At 50.2% G+C, this 18,671-nt stretch overlaps 2 protein-coding genes across 2 annotated transcripts in view; one reads left to right on the plus strand and one right to left on the minus strand.

Moving 5' to 3' along the window:
* Positions 1-326: 326 nt before the first annotated feature.
* LOC135819943 (Golgi pH regulator-like) lies at positions 327-3,343 on the minus strand. The gene has a single exon (XM_065333239.1). The coding sequence runs from the start codon at positions 3,069-3,071 to the stop codon at positions 1,701-1,703; it is 1,371 nt and encodes a 456-aa protein (XP_065189311.1). The 5' UTR covers positions 3,072-3,343; the 3' UTR covers positions 327-1,700.
* Positions 3,344-3,486: 143 nt separating this feature from the next.
* The window catches only part of LOC135819944 (uncharacterized), a 57,580-nt gene continuing 42,395 nt past the window's right edge, over positions 3,487-18,671 (plus strand). The window contains exons 1-13 of the mRNA XM_065333241.1: positions 3,487-3,799; positions 6,202-6,392; positions 7,590-7,970; positions 9,047-9,118; positions 9,706-10,016; positions 10,555-10,801; positions 12,353-12,660; positions 13,196-13,473; positions 13,834-13,954; positions 14,648-14,798; positions 15,256-15,341; positions 16,203-16,826; positions 17,269-17,358. Coding sequence (XP_065189313.1) covers positions 3,567-3,799; positions 6,202-6,392; positions 7,590-7,970; positions 9,047-9,118; positions 9,706-10,016; positions 10,555-10,801; positions 12,353-12,660; positions 13,196-13,473; positions 13,834-13,954; positions 14,648-14,798; positions 15,256-15,341; positions 16,203-16,826; positions 17,269-17,358 — 3,093 coding nt within the window. The 5' untranslated portion in view covers positions 3,487-3,566. The remainder of the gene's footprint in view (positions 3,800-6,201; positions 6,393-7,589; positions 7,971-9,046; positions 9,119-9,705; positions 10,017-10,554; positions 10,802-12,352; positions 12,661-13,195; positions 13,474-13,833; positions 13,955-14,647; positions 14,799-15,255; positions 15,342-16,202; positions 16,827-17,268; positions 17,359-18,671) is intronic.

An 18,671-nucleotide genomic window follows, 5' to 3' on the forward strand; every position in this document is an offset into this window, starting at 1 on the left:
AATTTTAGTTATTTCGTGACGCGCGTGCCCCATAACCATGATAACGAGTATAGCAAAAGTCAATTCCAAACGAAACTTTGCGCTTATACAGTAGATGCGCAGCCCAGGTTGGTAGCGAACACAATGTTCACCTCATATCCCTCCCGCCATGGGTTGGTAGCGAACACAATGTTCACCTCATATCCCTCCCGCCATAGGTTGGTAGCAGAAACCAGGTGCCCCCTCGGTCATTAGAGGACACCTTGTGCACCTCAACCCCTTGTTAATAATAGCGGGAACCTGGCGTGCCTCAACCCCGTATCAAGAACCGAAACCGACCAAAAGAATGATGAGTGCCGGCGGGGCACACGTGCAGTACGTAAAGAAAATTCTGAAAAGAGATAATCGTGTTCATAGAAGAATCAAGTAGGAATATAAAGAAAGATTTGATCCGTGGAGCACCACTGTCTGGATGTGCTGTGTGGCGATGGTGGAGCACAGCGCACCTCTATTCAAGCAGACAGTGCTTATAACTTATAACTTATAAGGGCATGGAGAGGTGAAGGGGGGGGGGGGGGGGCTGATAAAAAAAGCTTTGAAGTCTCAAGACGGGTAGTAAAATGATCGACGAGTAAAAAAACCAGAGAGCCTAAAAATGCGTTAGGAATAAGCTAAAATGTATCTGAGTCATAGTATTATAACAGCCTCGGGCACGTATAGCTTGCGACGGCGAAGGCTCAACACCGATTGAGGGTCATCACCATAGTACTACGGATGCACGCGTTCCCAAAATGACCGCTGGCCACAGCAACTCAGCGAGAAGTAAGTGCAGTTCAAGAAACGAAACAAAACGGAGGAAGCTGCAACGCCGCATGCCGGTGGGACCAAAGTAAGACGCTCCGGCATAACAGCAGAGGTGATGGAGAGGTGGAATTTCTTTCACGCAAAAGCGTGATGTCTGAACGGGGCTTGGAAGTGTCGGACAAGACCACCAAATGATAGCCCAGGTGGTTAGAGTAGTATAGCCTTTGCAGAGCTAGCGGGTAGTTTTTAGAGAAATACCAGTTACTCAACACACCACACCATGTGGAGCAAACACGCGGCTGTGGCCTGCGCTGAGTTGCGGAACGAGCTGTGACGGCGTTTGTGGAAAGCAGTTGATTACAGGCGGGGTGTACGCTAGAAGCCTCTTCACTGTTAACTGTTGACAGAGACGACAGTAGCGTAATGAAAGATTGGTAACGCGGCTCGACAGCTAGCCACAGCGGAGAAACGACTCACTGGCGTGTGCGGAATGCCGTGCGTCCAGGCTCTGCAGATAGGATGAATGACGTGCGGAGCCTGTCCAGCAATGCGGTGATCTGAGCGGCCACGCATAGAACTTTGCTAGGATATCCGCCAGGATCTACCGTACTTGCACACACTCCACGACAGTGATGAGTAAATAATGCCCTCAGGGTAGCAGTGTATTGCCGTTGCACACGTCACCACACAAAGCGTCATAGCGCCGTCTCTGTGTTTGTCCACGTGCCGTATCCATACGTGCACGTACACACACGCAAACGGGCACAGTGGAACACACGTACACAAACACGTGCAGCACGACGTACTATCCAAGGTGACGTATCTGTACGCACATGTACACACACACGTGCACACACACGGGTACAGTAGAACACACACGCACACAAACGCGCGCACACGCACCACGGCACACTGTGCTATCTAACGGCCGTGCGCTCGGGCGCCTGCTTGTGCGCGACCAGCAGAAAGCCAATACTGCTGAGGGCGCTCACCAGGAATATGACGTCAAACCACTTGTGGTAAAAGCTGAACTCAAGCTGACCGAGCACATCGGTGACCACCTTCCGATACTCGAGCGGCACATTCATACGCATGAGCAGCACCGACGATACCGAGTACAAACCCATGATGTGCGCCAGAACGAGGACGATAATCGAGGACGACTTGGACGAGGAGACGGCGTAGAAGAACTTGGTCAGCGTCATGAGCAGCCCGCGGATGGACGTCACCACGATGATGCCGACCAGGATGAAGGAGATGTGCTGCGACCAGAACTTCGTGTCGATGCTGAAGCCCAGCCAGCCGACGGCGATCTCGATGCCGCGCGTCACTGGGTCCGTCTTGCCCACGCGGTTCAGCAGGATGTTGACGATGCACATGAAGATCTTGTACATGCAGTAGATGGAGAAGAAGTGGCCCAGCACGTCGAAGTAGCGGCCTTTAAGCGTGCGCGAGTAGGTGATGCGCTCGCGCACCGTGTTCAAGTCGACCAGCTCCAGGAACAGCTGACGGCTGACCTCCTCCATGGCGTCAATCTCCTGCTGCAGCTGCCCGGCACCGCCGTCCGACCCGCTTGACGAGAACATGCTCCACAGCGAGTTTGACGATGACGCGGAGGCAGACAGCGACGCCTGCTGCCGCTGCTGCAGGCGTATGGTGGCCAGGCGGCGTTTCTTGCTGCAGACCATGTCCATGGTCTGCGACAGCTTGCGCTGCAGCATTGTCACGTCGAGCGGCGTGACGTGACGCACGAAGAACGCCATGTACGTGTACGGGCAGTTGACCGCGCCGAACCCGGACAGGACGGCCATGATCGTCACGCCGATGACGCCCACGCGAGACACCAGCTGCTCGATGCTCAGTATGCCGTGGTCGCGCGACAGCATGGGGAACGGGTCGCCGAGCTTCCAGAACAGGAAGAAGAACACCGTCCACAGAGCGCCCGACGCCACCATGTGTAGGCGACGACGACGCACAAACCCCACCGTGCGAACAATGAGATAGCAGATGTTCAACGGCAGCACCACGATTAGCAGCAACAGCATGGAGTACAGGCAGAGATGCCAGTGGAAGCGCCGCGACCAGCGGTCCATCATGCCCAGGATCTCCGCTATGAGCAGCTCGAACATTGCACAGGACAGCATGAACGTGACCGCGAACAGTGCCTGAACATGCCACAGTCGCACCTCATAATCCTTGAACAGCGATCGCAGGAAAAACAGCCATCCGCCGCAGAAGAAGATCAACTGGCTGAACAGCATGAAGGTCTGGTCACCAATAAACCCCATGACTGAATACAGCTCACAGCTGCACCCTTTCTCTCTCTCTCTCACAGCTCTACTGGCTGTTGAACACCCTCCAACAAAAATAATTTCAATGAAATCTATTTCCAGGTTTCAGGAAAAGCACAAGAGCCAGCGTTTGAAGATTTATGCAGCAGTCTCGTCTGATATATCTTGCACAAAGCATTCACCAGATTCCAACTCTGCTAGGATCTCAAAACTTTCCTTTCCTATCCCAAGATCAAGAAGCAAGAAAAAGTGGGGCAGGCCAGCATGCAGGGACGTCTTTTGTCGTTTTTGTTTTTGTTTTGATTTTGAATACGATGACGCACTTTATTACAATAATTTTTTTTTTGAACCGTGACGTAGGGCCTAGGGTCAAGATGACATCTGGAAAGATCAAAACAAAATGCAACAATTTTGTTTTTGAATAGCAAACAAGCGAGAAAATGACTTTGAAGAGTTAGTTCTTTGTGATCTTCTGTCCAACAGTGAGCCGACATGGAGAATGTCCTTGTTGAGCAAAATGGCTTTGATACGGAGGAAAAGTCGCCCGGCTTGCTTCCCGTCGTGTTGCGGCGCCATAGCTGTTTGGAGAATATCAGTGATTTCGTCAGCTCTGCACTGCACGTCGAGAGTTTATCTTGTGTATTGATCTCGCGAGATGGGTACCTGAGTGTGAGATGGTTGGACGGCAGAAGGGACAGCGTGTCTTGCTTGGGAAGGGTCCAGCGGTTAGTGTCTGAAGCAAATTTCGCACGTCAATGGTTTAAATTTTTTCGAATTTACTCTGCTAAATACGAAGCCGTACTCCCGTGCACACACGCTATAGCATTGACTGTGTGAAATCCGACCCAGTGGGCACAGTTGGCGCCCCGGAACAGTTCGCACACCACTCCATTGTTTACATGATTGTGTTTGCACAGCTGCTTGCATACATGAACTACTTCCAGGGTGTCAAATGCTGTGCAAGTCACAAGTCACACATACATCATAATGCACTTTGCAAATAGTTGACGCGGAGACAACAAATTTAAAATAGCAATAAAGAGAACATTGATGGCGGCAGAATATGCACTTTGGGTTGGATTTCATCTAGTACTGCTGTACATAATAGTCCTGTCCAAGTCTAGTACAGTCGACCTACCCTTATAACGATAACCCCTATAACGATATTTTTCTGCCAAACCAAATCACTCCATTGACTTGTGTATACAACGCCTTACCCTTATAACAATATTGCTATAACGATATTACCCCTATAACAATATAAAATGGGCTGACCAATCAACATTTTCCATTTTATAACAATATCCAGCAGGGGATATGTAGAGTCCACTGTCAAGGTAGGGCAAGATTCACTTGATAAGTCGCTGGGACATGACGAAATGCAATGAGGGCACCAGTGGGCACCTTGCTGTGTACGTAATGTGCATGTACATACGTTTTTGACACTATGAAGAGTGTAAAAAATGAACTAAATTCATGCATTATGACGTATGTGTATGAAATGAACCAGTTACCTCTATAACAATATTACCCTTATAACAATATTTCTTGGTCAGATGAAAATATCGTTATAAGGGTAGGTCGACTGTAGCGCGTTTGATTGGTACGAACTAGAACAGGATTCACCAGAACAGCGCGTTTGGTTGGGACTGCACCTGTTCCGGGTCGGCCAGAACATGTTCTGCTTGCTCCGGCCTCGAGGCCGGAGCAGACCGGGCAGTTTCACTTTTTCACAGTGAAACCTGGCGGGAACATCAATTTTGGTCCCAAATGATCACGGCATACGCTTTCGGGTTAGACTCGTCGTACCGTACACAGTGACCATGGTGACCCATACACATTTTGAAGAATGCACCAAGTTTGGCATATTTTCACAAAAATAAATATGCTCTGTTTCTGGAGTACCGTTTGGTTGGCATGAGGCTGCTCCACGTGCACCAGCTGTTCGATCCCGTTCTAGATCCTACCAACCAAACGCACCCTAGGTTATGATAGTTTATCTGGGAGCAGGGGTATTAATCAAACAAGTGAGAACAAACTTACAACCACTGCCGTGCGTGAATTCGAAGGTGTAGCGATTGCATTGTCGGTTTTTACGTCAATATTCCCTTGCGTGTTCCCACCAGCCAGGGGTGTTGGAAGGTATAGGGCTTGAAAGTGCTACGTCACAGCATAGCACCAATTTCAAAAATTCGAAAACTGGATCCACTTAGATCCAGTTTTTGTATGGATCCAAGCACATTTCAAGCGGTCTTACTCATAGCAAGGTGATGTAGCCAGTGAAACTGACTGATTTGGCTAATGGGGGCGGGGTGACAACTGGTGGCGAAATAAAAGTCACACCTGCATGCGACATGAGTGGGTTGCTATGCACCCACATACTTAGGCAATGGCAAAGTCACCCCTTAGTAGATCCAAAATAGAAATCTGATGTCAACTTACTACTCCCTGGCCGTTTGGACGTCATCACTTTCAAGCCCTATTTCGGGGTGATACGGTCAGCCACCTGAAGCACAATTTACTTGTGGGATTGGGGGTGGCTCATCTGAGAAACTTGGAAATTTAGAGCCCAAATCAGTGCCGCTTATTGATTTACGCGGTGCCTGGGGCAAAGAGTGGTACGGTCAATACCGCCGTGACCGTAGTAGCGTGTCCGACAGCCCTGCGGTGCATATATAACGATTTCCTAAAGTTGTCTGGTTTACGTGTACCAAAGGTAGCGATTCTCACTCATTCTCAACGCTCAATATCAACAGTATATGTATTGATTTCTGTGTAACGATTTCTATTTTAACGACAGATTTCTCCTCGTCAAGTCGTTAGAATTGGCACTTCGTTATATATATGGCTTTTACAGTAGTAGTATTTATGAAGGGAAACCCCCTCTCGATCTAGTTCCATACTGGAATTTTCTGTTGCAGGAGAAGATACAGGCCCTTTCATTCATGTGTGCTGGAATTGTTGGCCAGAAACGCTTGCCATCTCAATGGCTCCGTCTCGCTCCACGTGACCCTAGTGGTAGTGGCTCTACATGACAGGACAGGTGTGTGTGTGTGTGTGTGTGCGTGCGCGTGTGTGTGTGTGCGTACGTGCATGCATGTGTGTTCAATTTTACTCCTCCCCGCAGATGTATTTGGACAAGTCACAAGTCGCCGCCGACGTTCGTTGCATTGACGGTTGACCTGCGTCTAGTCTGGGTCGCTGTGTTTGCCGAGAGCAGCCAGGACAAGCACGCCACCAGCACTCCTCCCTCGTGCTCACGTATTTGCTACATCACGCCGACAAGCATACGTCGTAGGATGGGCGCAGCTGGCAAAGGTATAAACTGCGCATCACTACGATTTTGTAGTTTTAGTCGGTAGAACTCGATAAACCCATTGCAAGGCAATGGCGTAGTTTGTACAGGCCAACACCTCACACAGCCACCTGGGCATGATCGTGTGCGGTGTTGAACAGTGCATAGCTGATCCTAGCATACTCACATGCATTACTCATACCTTCCATATTTGGCAATGCACACTGGGCTTATTGGGAACCTGTGACTTTACACCAGTCAGGAAAATACCGCTACCTGTACCTTGAAAGCTTTGGGCCGGGATGAATCTCGACCCCGGTCGATTTCAACTTCCGACCAAAGAGAAGGATTGAGAGCAGTTTTTCTAGTACTAGTACTAGAAACATACTACTGCTCATACTTGCGTACTTGATGTCAGGGTTGTGCATCACTACACACTCAGCTTCCCACGTTACACTCACCCATGCTGCTTTCGTCGATACTATAGCTCCCTTCATAGACTCGACACCCGCATGATTTAGCGTTATGGTTGCCCGTGTCGTCTCTCTGTTTGCTGTGACTCGCTGATGTGTGATGCATGTAGTAAATTTAGGGCTGCAACGGCTAGGGGTTTGGCCGGGTACCAAGTTCGGGTATTTCTATCCGGGTAGCACGGGTACCCTGTCGGGTATTTTTGACATAGTTTGTACAGCGAGTGTACACTTGCGCTACGTACAGAAAGTGTACAGTAAGCAGGTAGTCATGCTTTTTACATGCACAACTGCGAACACACCGTACTCCAACTGCCCAATCGCATTAATCGGTTTCTCAGGAGCAAACTGCTACCCGACTACCCGCTCTAATTACGGGTAGCACGGCTACTGTAAACCGTGAAATTATTGCCATGGTCTAATTTCTGCGATATTCGCGACCGCGTGGAAATCGCGAAATTTAGACAGCGCGAAAAGGAGATCCATGAAAGGTTTAGCAAGAATGCCACAGGTTTAGCAAGAATACCATTCTGCAATCGCAAAATTAAAACCTTGCAAACCTGTCCGGATTCTGAAAACGCGAACTAAAAACGCCGCGAAAATTTCACGCTTTACAGTACCCTACTACTGGACGACACCCCCATTCATTAATAGTGATGTTCATATTTTGTATGTGTGGCCCGCGTAACTCTACCTGTGCAAACACTGGCACCAGCTCACTTGCGTGTGTCTGTCTCTCCGCACACACAGATCTTCAGTTCAAGCAAGCCACATTGCTCGGACTGCTGTCCAACGACGATGTCGTCCTGCTAGTCGACCACCAGGCGCTGTTAGTTCTGTCGGTTAGTATACCAGATCCGGCAGCGACGCCAGCAGCATCAGCAACACCTACAAAGTCAGCGCCATCCACAGTACCATCTCAAGCGGCGCTGCCAACGTCCAGTAATGGTGGTGGAGGTGGTGGTGCAGAGCTGGAAGCCAACATCAACATCGTCAGCTGCTGCATGCTACGAGCACCCGGCGCTCACGCCTTCGCCGATCCTCCCGTCGTCATACCGACCGAATCGCGACCGGTTGCCGTGCGTCTCCAAGGCAACATAGCCGTGGCAGCCTGGACCGGCGGCTCCTACTGTATCCTCCTCGTTCATGCGTTTCTTTTTGTTTAAGATTTGAATTGTGATCTATGTGTGTGTGTGTGTGTGTGTGTGTTTGTATGCGCACTGCCCGGGTTTGTGGTGCTCGGGCTGTGCAATGCCTGGTCCTACATGTATTTTATTCATGAGTTCAGATTCCGCTGTTCATTACACTGACCCTAGGTATGAGCACAAGTGGCAGTTGCTGGTGCTTGTCAAGTAGTCTACTTGTACCAGTACCGTATTTTTCCGGTTGTAAGTCGACCTTTTACGACTAAAAATAGAAGGAGAAAGGGTGGGGGTCGACTTACAACCGGAATTCGACTTATAACCGGGAACTATCAGAATCTTACACAAAATGACCTGCCCTGCATGCATGAGTGCGCCATGTGTACACATGTTTGCCAGTTTATTGGCCTTTTTCAAGGATTGAGACGTTATACCCTCCAATAAGGAATGTTTACATGATTTGTTGAGGTGTTAGTAGCAGGGAGTGGTTGGTAGTGCTTCGTTGGGTGAAACCTTTAAAACGCAGAAATGAGGCCTCCGGATACGGGGTCGACCCTATAACCGGGGTCGACTTACAACCGGTAAAATACGGTATAGTCCTTGAGTCTTCTACTGTCGTGGACATGGAAATCCGTTCGCACGTCTAGCGGCCCCAGGGCGCTGGCCATGCAGCCGTCGATAAGCGGAACATGCATTATGCGCTGCAGCGCGCTGGTCGCATCGGATCAACATGACTTTGTGAACTGCACGCAGGGTGCTGTACGCGCTGAGGGCGCCGGCCCCGGTCAGTCGACTGGATTTCCATGTCCGCTACAGTAGTATACATGTAGGCTGGGAGATGACTGGAAGAGACAGACTATTAACTGCACAAAGTTGAAAGCATGCCATTATCACCGTGCTAACGCAACACTGTTGTATGTTCCTACTCAAACCGATGTATGCCTGGATGCACATTAGATCAGCCTGCACGCAATTGAGATAGTGCCTGAGAACTACTCTAATAGTTGATGTTTGAATGCAGTGTTTACTGTGTTGACCTTGACAGAAGTATTGTACGCTTTGTAGATACGTTTAGCAACCTGGAGACTGGAGATATTGTACTGGTCATCAACACAGCTTTGACCTGCTCAGCTGGAGGTTAGTAGATTCAACATGCACACACCTTGAACCTTGAACGCCCATTGCCGTGGCAATGATAGCGATGGCTTCCTCACGCAGTATGACACATGCCGGACACTCTGTCACAGCGGTATTTAGGGCTCGGGATGTCTGGGGCTTCCTTCTCGACCCTCTGTCGACAACACCGAAACCAGGTGGACCTCTCCTGCGCGCACACACACACACACACACGCACACACGCATACACACACACACACACACACACACACACACACACGCACACACACACACACACACACACACACACACACACACACACACATGCGGCTAGGAACTGCACACAATAGAACCAACATACAATAAAGCGATACATTTTCGCGGTGCGCACATTTTGCGTTTTCATGAATTGGGCTGATTCACGATGAGAAACTTTTGCGATTGTATCTCTTCAGTTAGATCTTGTACTGTCTACGATCATATACAGAGCTGTTTGCAGCGATCTATATTTGCAAATGTGTGATGGTCGCGAAAATAGCGAAAGTTTCTCACTTTACAGTAACCATATCATGCTGCTACTGTCGTTGCCATGCTTGTGCTGTGCCCAGCCTCTCCACTATTCACCACTGAGACTGGCAGTGTGGAGTTCTCTGTTACACCGGATCTCTCACACATCGCCGTGGCTTGTTCGTACTCCACACCACCGTCACGCCGTTGCTGCTCTCACTTGCGCCAGGGCAGTGCGGCCAGCCGCAGCAGTGTCGACGACGGCCATCGTTATGCCAACCGCGGCAGCCCCTATCTGCAGGAGAGCGACGTTCGAAACGGTCACCCTGGCAGCAATCGCGGTGGCTCCGGCCTGCACTTTCTGGACGTTATCAAGTACATCCGTCAGCACCCTGGCCACACCAGTCACAAGGTATGTTTGAATGGGATTGGGTGACCGCAAGAGTACATAGCCCCCCCCAGAGTGTGGAACTCTTGCATACCCTGCTGTCCCGGCGGCAGAATTTCAAGGTGCTGTCAATGCTCCTTGCACCAGTGATTTTACGACATTTATAATATACAGGACGTCAACGCATCACACGTTTTCTTTGCACTAGTTTGTACAGGATCAAATTGGGCTTTGTCCACCACAGGTTCAGGATACGTCTGATAATACGTGTATCATAAAAATGACGTCAACTTGAAATTCTGTCCGGACAGCACCCATAGCCGAGTTGCACACTCTTGGGAGGGGGGGGGGGGGGGGTATGTACTCTTGGTGTCCGGTGTAGGCTACCACTGTATTGTACTGTGCTTTGGGGCTGTGAACATGCCTGTGACCTTGTCCCAACTATTACGGTTGTCCTGTGGTGAAGGTGTTGCCACTTGAGTGCCAAGGCAGCCTATTTTCTCTCACACACACTCTCTCTCTCTGTCTTACTCTCCCTACTCTCTCCTCATCTCTCACACAGCTAATCCAGGAGGCTCTTCACAGTCGAGGAAGAGAGGTGCAGAGAATGTTCCCTTACCTGAACAACAGCAATTGGGACGAGGAGGCGGACGATATTGCATTCATGGCTGCACCATACAGTGGTCTGGTTGGTGATGCCCTCTGGCATCGAGAACTCTCGGCACTGCGACGTGGCATTGATGCGGCTGACTCCACTCACATCGGTATGCCGACCGGAGCTGGAACACTACCTTGTGCATTCAGGAATGGTGAGTTTGTGTGCATATCCAGGGGCGTACACAGGGTTCTTCAGAGGGGGTACATCGGCATGCATGTAACCATGCGGTGCATAGATGTTACATCGGCATGCTGCATGTAACCGTGCCGTGCATAGATGTTACATCGGCATGCTGCATGTAACCGTGCCGTGCATAGATGTTTCATCGGCATGCTGCATGTAACCGTGCCGTGCATAGATGTTTCATCGGCATGCTGCATGTAACCGTGCCGTGCATAGATGTTTCATCGGCATGCTGCATGTAACCGTGCGGTGCATAGATATCACGATATCAGTACTCTATGTGTATGCACGCGCAGTGCGAGATGAGAATCTGGGGGGTTCATTCGCACCCCTTGAACCCCCCCCCCCCCCCCTGGGTACGCCCCTGATATCAATACAATAACTATACATGAACCCCTTTTGCAACCTATTACATCTACATATAGCTGAGAGTGCTACGATTCTGTCGGGTGCTGAAGAACTGGGGGTCAGCCTCCTAGCCTAGATCATTCCTATTGTCATGTATTACAGTCTATGCACAGGTGAGTCACCCTGTATACATTGGTATGTTGTGCTTGGTGAAATCCTAGCCCGGTCGGTCTTCGGCGCTCCGTTCTTCGGCGCCCGGCACCACTGTAGTATTCCTTGAGCCTTGTGATACACAATGGGCATTGTGTAAACACTGCTGTTGCTGCTGCTGTTGCTGCTGCTGTTGCTGGTGCTGGTGCTGCTGCTGCTGGTGCTGGTGCTGCTGCTGTTGCTGCTGGTGCTGGTGCTGGTGCTGGTGCTGCTGTTGCTGCTGGTGCTGGTGCTGCTGCTGCTGCTGCTGTTGCTGCTGGTGCTGCTGCTGCTGTTGCTGCTGGTGCTGGTGCTGCTGCTGTTGCTGCTGGTGCTGCTGCTGTTGCTGCTGGTGCTGCTGCTGCTGCTGGTGCTGCTGCTGTTGCTGCTGGTGCTGCGGGTTCTGCTGGTGCTGCTGGTGGTGCTGCTGGTGCTGCTGCTGCTGCTGCTGGTGCTGCTCCTGCTGCTTATGCTGGTGCTGGTGCTGCTGCTGGTGCTGCTTCTGCTGGTGCTGCTGGTGCTGCTGCTGGTGGTGGTGGTGGTGGTGGTGGTGATGGTGCTGCTACTACTGCAGCTGTCGCGAGCCCCGCTGCGGCTGCTTCTGCTGAGTCTAGTCGAAATCCCTTTGCCTAGGTAGTATCTTTATAATGCTGGCTCATTTATGAACTCTGAAGAACGGCTGAGGCTTCCTGCAGCTTCATCTCTGAAAGGAATTCAGGGTGATTCACTGTTCTTATTACCTGACGATGGCCAAGTGTCGAAACGTTGTAAAACAACGGAACTGGTTCGGATGTGCACCGCTATGGGAATGGGTGTGTCCACCCGAATTCCTTTCATTTATAAGCATTGGTGAATGTTGGCAGAGGTGCAAGCGAGAAGTGTTTTTCATGTATGCGTGTGTGTGCGTGCGTGCGTGTGTGTACGTGTTTGCTTGTGTGTGTGCGTATGTATGTGTGTACATGTACGTGTCCGTGGTCTGCAGAGTCGGAAAGTGACGCCGTGATCGTGCATCTGCGCTGCCTCGCTTCAATCCACGCTTCACCGCAAGAGACAGCAGGCAGCAGCAACGGTACATCCAGCAAGGATACAGCATCCACAACCACTACCCTACTGTCGGCAACCAGAGGCACGGAGCAGGACACGCTCCTGCCGGAAAAGTCCACCCTGCAGCACGCACGCAATCACTCCGGTATCGTCCTGGCAACCATGACCGCCATTGAGGCGTTGGTGGAGCAGTCCCGGCTCAACTCGACGCAAGCTGCGTCGCTGCAGCTATGGCAACCTGCAAAGGTAGGTAGCTGTACAGTCATGTATATGGATTGGTTGATCTGCGCCTTTCTTTGATTTCTCACTGGTGTGTAGAGTCGACTGTACCAATTTGTCCCTGCTATCTTCCAGCCTTGCATGGCTGCCGAGTGAAAGTAGATGTTCGACTTTTTGTGTTGATGTTTGTATAAAGAGTTGTGCTGAAAGTGCTTAGGTATGTTGCGTAGTAATGGGATGTTTGGGCATGAGACTAAACAAAAACTAACCTTGCTCTACTGTTGTTGTACTGTGTACTTTGCTCTGCCTTCACGGCATCCCAGGACTCTAGCTTCACTGGGTGCGTCCTTCTTCTAGGTTTCAGGTGGTTGAATGTCTCAGTACCCCTGTCCGTTTTGTGCCTTGTTGTTGCACTATCTGACTGTATATGATCTCGGTACCATGGTGGACTGTTCCCAGTAGTTATAACTCGTAACTTATTGGCCCTTTCTCTTCTACATATAATACATTTGGCTCAGAATCTTCCTTCTGTGTTTTAATTTAATATGTTTTCTGTGTGTAGAAATGCACGTGGGGCAGTGGCTTCTTGTCGCTGCCCACCGACCTGCAATCACATCTAGTCGTGACCGATGTAGTGCTCAGTGCATCCACGGCTGCTGTCCTACTGCTGCCCAAACCCGGTGGCGGGGTGGCCGCTGCTCGCGATGACCTCACCATGCCCTCGTCGTTGTCGCTATTGTCGTCGTCACAGACAGACAGTGCATCATCATCATTGTCTGATCTGCAGGACGGTGCACTTGTTGTATATAGCTGTCATGACGGAAATACGGCAGTTTATCCGTGAGTTGTGTGGTGTTCCTGCTCTACCTATTATGTGTGCTGTTTGGATGATTGGCTCGATGCTGAAGACGGAGGAAGAGAATTATACTCGTGCTTGTTGCTGTTGCTGCTGTTGCTGCTGTTGTTGCTGGTGCTGCTGTTGTTGTTGTTGGAGGTGGTGCTGCTGTTGTTACTGCTGTTGCTGTTGGTGGTGCTGCTGTTGGTACTGTCATTGCTTCTGCCGCTGTTGCTGCTGTTGGTGGTGATGGTCATGTTGTCATAACCTGTTTTTCGTCATCTTTCTGCTTCCTGATACTTTCCTTTCTCTTTTCCGTTCCTGTCCTTATTCACTTGTCCTTTGTTCTCTTTCCCTTTGTTCAGTTTCTCTCAGGGTTGTCTGCCAGTAAATGTACGCTACGGCCATCTGCCATACTGCGTACTGTCCGCACGACAACTCTTCACCGTTGTCTACGGGGTACAGCAGGAAGACATCGTCAATCGGGTAGGTTGGCTTGCCGCAGTGTGCCTCTTGCGGTATTGCGTGTGTGTGTGGGGGGGGGGGGGTAAAATCTGTCCAGGGTTGTCGGAAGGTATTTTAGTGTGGTGCGATCAGCCATCTGAAGTACAATTACAATTTACTCATGGGGAGGGGTTGCTGAAGTAAATATTTTGGAAATTTAGAACAATATACTCGTGGGAAGGGGTTACTGAGCCCGAAAATTTGGAAATTTAGAGCCCGGATCAGGGTATCTTAGTGATTCACGGGGTACCTGGCTCAAAATGTGGTACGATCAATACCGTAGTGACCGTACCTTGTCCGACGCCCCTGCTTTCTTTTCGGCTACCTGCCAGTATAAACCGACACTACGGTACTTTCCAGTTTCCACTCAACGGTAGCACAAACTTCAGGCTCTTCAACAACATGGTTTTCGCAAGTAAACTCTTGTGCCTTCTCTTCAGGTGATATGCGGACAAGAGCTAACTTTTGAAAACCATGTTGTTGAAGAGCCTGGAGTTCGTGCTACTATCGATTGTTAATTCTTTTTTGTCTCCAAGGAAACTTTTTTACGGTGCTTTCCACGAACAATATTTCGTAGTCCTGCTTACATCCAGTTAGTGTGTGATCCATCTGCTCAGTTTTTTGTTTCACTGATTCTCAATCTGTGTGTGTGTTTCTCTCTCATTTTTGTCACAGCTAATCCTGTACGAGAACGCTATCCTGGCAGAGTTGGTGTGTCGTCTCAACCACTGGGAGAGGTGTTCTCTTCCACTGACCGCACTAGACAGTGCACTGCGCCACAAACAACTCGACTCCGTTGCATTCTTTCTCAATAGCCAGCAGGGAGGTGAGTTCCTGCTTGAAGTGTGTAGCTGCACTAATGAGGTTTTATAAACGAACTGCACACTGACCACGTGGTACCTAATTCTGTCATCACTTTGTTCAGTGTCCGTCGCGCTTTTCTTCCTTGGGGATGGGTGGTGTTAACCAGCTTATAATGTTTGCGTGCGTGCGTGCGTGCGTGCGTGCGTGTGTGTGTGTGTGTGTGTGTGTGTGTCTCTCTCTCTCTCTCTCTCTCTCTCACTCTCTCACTCTCTCACTCTCTCACTCTCTCACTCACTCTCTCTCTCTCTCTCTCTCTCTCTCTCTCTCTCTCTCTCTCTCTCTCTCTCTCTCTCTCTCTCTCTCTCTCTCTCTCTCTCTCTCTCTCTCTCTCTCTCTCTCTCTCTCTCTCTCTCTCTCTCTCTCTCTCTCTCTCTCTCTCTCTCTCTCTCTCTCTCTCTCTCTCTCCCCTATGACTGTAGGTTCCCTTGGTACCGACAGTAGTGATACAGTAGATGGATCTGGTGGTAAGCCACGACGTGGAGCACCAAAGCTAGCACCTGCTCAGGTATGACACTCATTACTCTGATTACTGTAGAGTGCCTCATTTCGATGGGTAACAACATTATAACCTAGCCTGAATTTGCGATGAAACCTTTTACCGTATTTTCCGGAGTATAGTGCGCACTTTAGATGTGCTATTTTAGGCCCTAAGTCGCAGGTGCGCACTATGCTCCGAATATGAAATGCATGTACTTCAATGAAGATTGAAGTGCGCACCCCCAATGAAGATTGGGGGTGCGCGTTATACAAAGGTGCGCACTATACTCCGGAAAATACGGTAGCGATCAGCGTTTCATTTCAGAAAAGAGTGCATGTTCTATTCAAGCAAGATGCTCCTTTCTTTCTGATGTGTATGTTACATCTCTGCACGCGCGTATGTGTGTGTGTGTGTATGTGTGTGTGTGTGTCACACACGTCTTTCTTCTCTTTCTCAGACTCTTCCTGACTTTTCTTTCATTCTCCTGGGTGGTTACCAACAGCCAGTGCATGCCGGAGTATGTGGTGTGATGTGTGTGTGGGAAAAAAAAGAAAAAAGAAAAAGACCAAAAATAGGGATTCACTGGCCAGAAAAAGTCACTTCAAATAGCTGTATGGTGTAGACCAGGCTGAATAGTGACGGTCAATTCTTCAGCCTTGCAAGCTGTTGAATGGTGCAATCCCAGCACAAGTTGCTATGGCTTCTGCCGTAGCATTGCTATCATCGCCTCCGGCGATGGGCGTCAAAGGTCAAGGTCAAAGGTGTGTGTGTGTGTGTGTGTGTGTGTGTGTGTGTGTGTGTGTGTGTGTGTGTGTGTGTGTGTGTGTGTGTGTACATGCCTGTGTTCTTGTGTGTGTATGTTCATGTGCCCACTCCCACTCTTAACAGGTGGAGATAGCCATAGACCTGCTGACACAGTCGGTGGAGCGCAGTGCAGCCAAGCAGAACAATCAGTATTGTCAGCAGCTACTGCACTTAGCTCTCAGCTTCCTGGATCAGCTGATGGACGCCGCTCTCGCTCGCCTTGCCGAACTTGAAGACGAGGAAGACGACGATGACGACGAAGACGACGATGACGCGATCACACGCGAGGGCGAAGACGACACGGAGGAAGACGCAGCCACACCGGTGGGATCCCTGAGCACCGTCACCTCGCCCTACCGTAGCCTGCTGTCCGCCGAGTCGCGCACCTCGCGTCTCCGCGTGCTCAGCGAATGCTCCACGAGCGGCGAGGACATCATAGACAGTTTGTCCGTGGAGAAGCTGGGCAAGGCTGTTGCTCGCTTGCGCAAGTTTGTACGCCCCGCCGCCACTCAGGAGCCGCTCAACGGCGAGGCATCGCCTGCTGCACCGTCATCACAGAAGGGTTCTAGTGTGGATGTGTCATTGACAGCAACGCCACAGCAACAGCAGCCGCAACAGCAGCAGTATGCTACACAATTGCTTCACTGCCGACCTGCAAGAGCCGGTGGTATGCAATGGCCGGAGCATTGGGCAGAGTTGGAGGTCGAGGTAAGCGTGTGTGTGTGCTGATCTAATAGTGACCTATGCAGCTTTTTTGATGCTGTATGCCAGTGTGTGTGTGTGTTGGGGGGGGGGGGGGGGGGGGTGCGTGTGTGCGTGCGTGTGTATGTATGCTGCTCCACTTCACTCACACCTGTTTCCACCTAGCAATCATCATTGACTGTGGCTGATTCCTCTAAGCTCTGCTGTTTAGGCGATGAGCGCTTCTGCTTCACTCGGAGTTACTGCCGTTTCCTTATCTGTGTACGTATGTTTGTCCTTCTGTGTGTGTGTGTGTGTGTGTGTGTGTGTGTGTGTGTGTGCGTGCGTGCGTGCACGCACGTGTTTGTGTGCATGTGTGTGTGTGTGTGTGTGCGCGCGCGTGCGCGTGTATGTGTGTGCTTGCGTGTGCGTGCGTGCATTTGCATGCATGTGTCTGCTGTGCCACCAGGAGGTTATTCGCGACGGTATACTGACCTCACGCATAGCTGCAACACAGGCATTCCTAGTGCATCAAGGAAGACAGCAGCACATTGCTGATGTGAGTGATAATTATCATCATCTAAATTCTGCATGTAAACTGCTGTGAATGCTGATATACATCACATGCAAATTGCTGATGTGAGTATTGCTGTACATTTGCTTGGTCCGGCTCATCGCAATTGTCGCTTATCTATCGCCACCAAGAACAGGAGTTTTGTTACCGCTCTGTGAAATTTCCAATAGGCATAGTGAGGAAGCATGATACATGAATACTCTCCGCCACAAGAAAAAAATTTCAGCAATGGAATCTGGTGAAGCGAGTCGAAGAAGAGAAGCAAGGTTACAAGCAAATGTACAAAATAAATCGGCGAGGAAGCGGGTTCTTGCACTCACGCTTTTACAGGTTCAGAGTTCATTCAACCCTGCATTACTTGAGCTGACATTTGCTGGTAAAGTATCCCTTGCTTTGTCTGCCTGCCTATGGCAGCAATGGGAAAGGAACAGCTGTGGCTGTCACTTCGCTGCTTGAAGGAACCCTGGGCAGTATGACCTGTGTGTCACCACAGTGTGTTTCAACAAAGCCTTTGAATGAGGCATACAGGCCTCTCCAGACAGCTGTCTTACGCTCCGCTGGATACGCTGACCACGACTCTTGTAATGCTACTGCCAGGTAGGTCCACGAAAACACCTTTGTTCTTCAGCATGACGCTCATACGTAGAGTCTACTCCTCTGTGGTACACGCGTGCCTGTCACGCTCTGCAGGATGTCAGTTGGCCCAGTTGCCCCTGCTACAGTTCCGGTCTTCGGGTCACTGCGCTTGGCTTTTGGCAACACAGACCGTGAATGGCCAGATTCCCACTTCCCAAAAAAAGTCGAACACGTCGCGATTCGAAGCGCTAGTCGCTCTCATTTTCTTTGGAGCCTCCTTTGATCTTGCCATCACAACCTCCCAAGCAAAAGTAAGTTAGATATCGCGATTGGACTGGGTTTTACCTGTCAAAAAGTGCGTGGGAGATAAGCGACCATTGCGATGAGCCGGACCAATTACATTGCGTTTCTCCTTTCACTCAAACACCCACCCACTGGATTCGCACCCAAAATAGTCTTGCCTCCCAAAATTCAACGTACCCCGACTTCACCCAAGGCAAATGTGCCTTTATGAACCGTCTGTTAGTGACTAACGACTGCATTTTCGTTGAATTGCCTGAAAACCACCAAAAATCGACAAATGAGTAGGAGGGAGCCACTTTTTCACAGGAGGGCACTGAATCACAGTAGGGGGCGCTGCCTCCCCCCCCCCCCCCCCCCCCCACCACCACCTTCCTTTGGCTAGAACCCTGAACTATTAGACACGATTCAACTCGGATGGT

The sequence above is a fragment of the Sycon ciliatum genome, chromosome 6, assembly GCF_964019385.1.
Source record: "Sycon ciliatum chromosome 6, ocSycCili1.1, whole genome shotgun sequence".
In the NCBI taxonomy this organism is placed as follows: domain Eukaryota; kingdom Metazoa; phylum Porifera; class Calcarea; order Leucosolenida; family Sycettidae; genus Sycon; species Sycon ciliatum.